The sequence below is a fragment of the Carassius carassius genome, chromosome 7, assembly GCF_963082965.1.
Source record: "Carassius carassius chromosome 7, fCarCar2.1, whole genome shotgun sequence".
NCBI lineage: Eukaryota > Metazoa > Chordata > Actinopteri > Cypriniformes > Cyprinidae > Carassius > Carassius carassius.
Window position 1 is genome coordinate 29,915,205 of NC_081761.1, and position 4,319 is coordinate 29,919,523.

The window sequence follows — 4,319 nt, forward strand, 5'->3', positions numbered from 1 at the left end:
GGGGACGCGTCATGTGCACAGGGCAGACTACATGCTGAGGAGTCCCTATCGCTGCTGCTTAGCACTTGGCGACAGATTGCAAGATCTCAGAGCCAGTGTAGATGTCTGCATGAGAAGGGCAGGACAGATGGGAGAAGTATATACAAAATAACATTTATAGCAAATCTTTCTTGCCGTACCATTTGAATGACAATTCTCAGTGAAAAGCTTTCTCCTTAAACACCTCAAGAAATTGTTTTATTCATAAATATTCGTCATAAAAATAACAAACATCAATGTTCATCCATAGTATTGCGTATAAACGGTCTTGATATGTACAAAATCATTTCTGCAGTATAATTATTATAACTTAAGGCAAGTTCACATTTTCTACATTTCCCCATTACCTCTATTGAATAATTCAGCTAGTACAATGCAAAAGCTTTTAGACTGAAAGGCATGTTGAAACTGTTCTAGTATCATGTGAAAGAACTATTGAAAACTGCAGCAACGTATGCTTTTCTAATCACTCAACAGCAGTGTCGAACCCATTGCTATTCTAATTTTTTCTCAACACATCACAAAATATAGGAACCATGTGAACTGGATAATTCATATTTCATGAATTAGGGTCACATGGTCACACAATAACACACAATTGTGGTCTGGTAAAAAAACGAGAGTACCTGTTATTGAATAGCAGATACCTAGGGCAGACAATGGTATTAAAAACGGCTTAATACATTCCAATTATGGACTGAAGAAATTCAAGACATCTTATGCATGCCCTGTGTTTTCCATAACACAAGGGACACGTTGAAAATAAAAGATATAAATAGTCTTTCAGTTCAAAATAAAATGTAAAAAGTAGCACTTGTTAGAAAAATACAAATGATCATTGGCATATAAATGTATTTATTTCTTCCCACTCGCTGTGTAAATTTGACAACAGTAGAACTGGATTGTTTAATTGTACAACACAATTACTAGTCGATAGAGCATAGCAACAAGATGAAACATATAAAGGGGAAAATACGTTGTAAAAACCTTGGCACAAATGAATCAATAATGCCACCATGTTGTAAAACGAGGTAAATCTGACTTGTGCTATGAAGCATCTATCAGTGATTATTAATATCACGTAAACATTTACATGCACTTTTAAAGAATTCTTAAACAGGTGACAGCGTTAGAATAGAAGAGACCAAAAGAACGATTTAAAACCATTTTTAAGTTCGAAAGTGGAGATAAGTGCAATACATTCCAGCTGTGCGTTTTACTGCCGCATTACAATGCAAGGTCGAGGTTGGAGCTGTTCCATAGTGAAAGTGCTGAACTGAAGTTCATGTGTTCTGCAAAACACGCTCCTCGATTGAGAAATATGATAGTCGAGGACAAATTAAAAATAGAAAAAAACACTCGATTTAAGTTTATGCGCTTGCTGCACACACCCCAAGCTGCACGTAAGGTTCAATGTGGTTCCAGTTTTAAATTTCTATCTATTCCCTATTTTGCGAAAAGGGGATATGTCACCTCTGTGGACCTGTACGCTCATGCGGGTCACTTGAATCAGTTGCCACGACGTTCACTTGTGCTTTGTAGTTGTAATCTGTAGCCTAAGCAACTGTTTTAGTAAGCTTGAATCTTCCAAGACGGTAAGATTTGACATCACGCACAACGAGCGCTCATTACGCCTTCCACAATTGTCGCTTAAATGGCCTCGGGCAGAGTGAACGGCCACGCGTTGACAACTTGTGGCTTCAACTCCATCTTTTCTTTCTGTTTGAGATGCATCCGACCGTGCCGTTTCCTTTCGTCGCTCCTGGCAAAGCGTTTGCCGCACACGTCGCAAGAAAAGGGTTTCTCGCCGGTGTGAGTGCGGGTGTGCGTGGTCAGATGGTCGCTTCTGCTGAAGCTCCGCAAACAGATGCGGCACTGGAAAGGTTTGTGTCCCGTGTGGATGCGGATGTGCCTGTTGAGCTCATCCGAACGTGAGAAGCGCCGGTCGCAGGTCTCCATCGGACACGTGAAGGGTTTCTCCTTGGCCGGTCCAGTAGAGGAAGCAGGGCTCTTTCTTGCACGATTTGGCTTCTGAGACCGTGTATAAGTTTGACTGAAAGACTCCGGCAATAACGATGAATACAGTACCGAGTCTATTGTGGAAGTCGAGTAGGTTGTGTCGCAACTTGACTGGAGTTCAATATTTGGAAAAATGGTCGGTTTTAAAAGACTGCTGGGTGGGATATCCATAACTGGAGTGGAGTAGTTAAAGATGGGAGCGCTGAAGCCCTGTGTGCAAGTATCTCCAAAGCACTGCTCCTGTTTAAGGGTACTCTCCACTTTGAATTCAATCTCTGGGTTTGTGCAAATAGGAGAATAAGAGTCTAAAAGTTCTTTCACGTCCACCTGTTGTTGATCAGTTTGAAAACTATTCGACATGGAGAAAGGCTCTGACTGGAAGCCTGCATCCAAGTACGATTTATTGAAGGTCCCCCACTCGTAGCAGCTGCTCTCGAATTCATTTTTGATAACCACCGGGAACGTCGCGCTCTCAGACAGCGGCTCCGCATCTTGCGCTGAGGAGGCAAAGTTTAAATGCGCCACAGCAGAGTCTTGGGCCTGCATGGCGGTCTGGGAGTCCGGGTAGCTGTGGCCTGGCTGTCCCGGGGAATACAGCGGAGGGGTGGTGCAGGTGGAGGCCTGCGTCTGGACCCCCTCGTCGCCGAAACTGCTACGGCTTGCGTTCATCGTTCCGTCTGAACACTGATGCGCATCCGACACAGGGGTAGTTGAGATGCCAACGATTTCGGTGATCATGTTAAGCAGTGTTTCCGTGCTGCAAGGTGTTCCTTGAGATGTTTCCACATAGAAGCTGCCTGAGTAAGCTAGGGAGGTTGCGTAACTTTCTTTAGGACCCTGACAGGAGTTATACTGATCTGTACTCGTGGGCTCCGTTTTGGGGGTAATAGGCGCCCCTGGGATGGAGAAAAAAAAACAGGCATGCGTCAGTGCCTTAAGTGAAATGTGCAATCAGTTATATAACTACATAGTTTCAAACGTGGCTTAAATGAACTTGCACTATATAATTTTTCATGCAGCAGTACTGAAATCTGATCTATAACAAAAAGCACTAAGATTTTTAAAGATCTGTCAGAAACTCACCGTGTGCAAACTGGGCAGGTGCTGTCCTCCTAGAATCCATGAAAACATCCTGGTTGTCTTTAGAGCCGTGAGTTTCCATCCCTGTCGCAGAACTGTTACAGTTTTCAAACTGGGAGTAGAAAGAATCTTGAGAGTTCAAATCCATGTTGTTAAGCATCTTTCCGTGAATGGCTTTCCAGTGGCTGTCAGTCCGAGCAGGTTATTGATAAGGGGGTATTGCAAATACAAGAAAGAGCAAAAACCGATCCGACAGTTAAGTCCGTGAAGGCGTTCGTCCAAAAAAGAAATATAAATACTTTGGAGTTCCCCCTTTTTAAGATCTGCGTCAAGGTAATATAGCTCTCCAGCTATCTGTAGATGCGCAGATCTGTTGATTCTCACACCAACGGCTTCCCTTCGCTCGGCTTTTATACACTCCGTCTCACCGATCAGCCCTCCTCCCCATTCATTGTCTCCAGTGAGAGGATTCCCCGCTGCGTGTCATCTTCGTGACCATATATGGAAAGAGGATATGACAGGCTTCCCCAAAAAAGGAGAGTTACGGTTATGACGCTTCAACGAGACTGTCGTTAAATGTACGGGAACGACGGAGAGCAAGGTTTGAGCTATGAATGTTTCTTAGATAATTAAAACTAAAGCACTATGCATTAGGCTGTATTTTCTTATAGACATCTGAATGCGCTCCTAACGAAAATGAACAGAACGTGTTACATATTTATATATAAATTCGACATCGAATTGCAGCCTATTTGCTTTAATTTCGTTTTATGAACGACTTGTAAAACTGAACTAATTAACTACTATATATTTAACAAACATCACAAACTTGGACGACATCCTGTTGTGCATTGCGATGTAAGAAATATTTGCGTAACAATTAACTGATTGTGTGAGTTCGTTTGGGCATGCAATAAGTTATATGGTACAAAGGCATTGAAGTACGATACAACATGTAGCATAAACCGTGGAAAGCAACTCTCATTAATATCCCGTTTTTTGAGCTGAAGTTATAGTATTACCTTATTAACTTTTTCACCTCATTACATTTTTGTAATTTGCATTCCTAAAATTTACATTTTCCAAAACATGAGCTCGTATATGCTTTTAGACTTGATAAACTTTGATACAGACAAAATACACTTCGTAGAACATCATAAAATGATAGAACAGAAAACTCA

The 4,319-nt window shown here is 41.9% G+C and overlaps 1 protein-coding gene across 1 annotated transcript; it reads right to left on the minus strand.

Annotated features, from left to right (window-relative positions):
• Positions 1–214: 214 nt before the first annotated feature.
• On the minus strand, positions 215–3,723 carry LOC132143881 (early growth response protein 1-A). The gene is made up of 2 exons (XM_059554480.1): positions 3,142–3,723; positions 215–2,954 (listed from the first exon to the last, which is right to left on the minus strand). Exons 1-2 carry the CDS (start codon positions 3,296–3,298, stop codon positions 1,690–1,692), a joined length of 1,422 nt encoding a protein of 473 aa, XP_059410463.1. The 5' UTR covers positions 3,299–3,723; the 3' UTR covers positions 215–1,689.
• Between the last annotated feature and the right edge of the window lie 596 nt (positions 3,724–4,319).

Excerpts from the sequence above, each read along its gene's own strand:
- LOC132143881 (XM_059554480.1), bottom strand. The coding sequence starts at position 3,298 with ATGCTTAACAACATGGATTTGAACTCTCAAGATTCTTTCTACTCCCAG. Across the intron at positions 2,955-3,141 it reads ACCTGCCCAGTTTGCACACG|GGGCGCCTATTACCCCCAAA; the intron begins GTGAGTTTCTGA and ends TCTCCATCCCAG.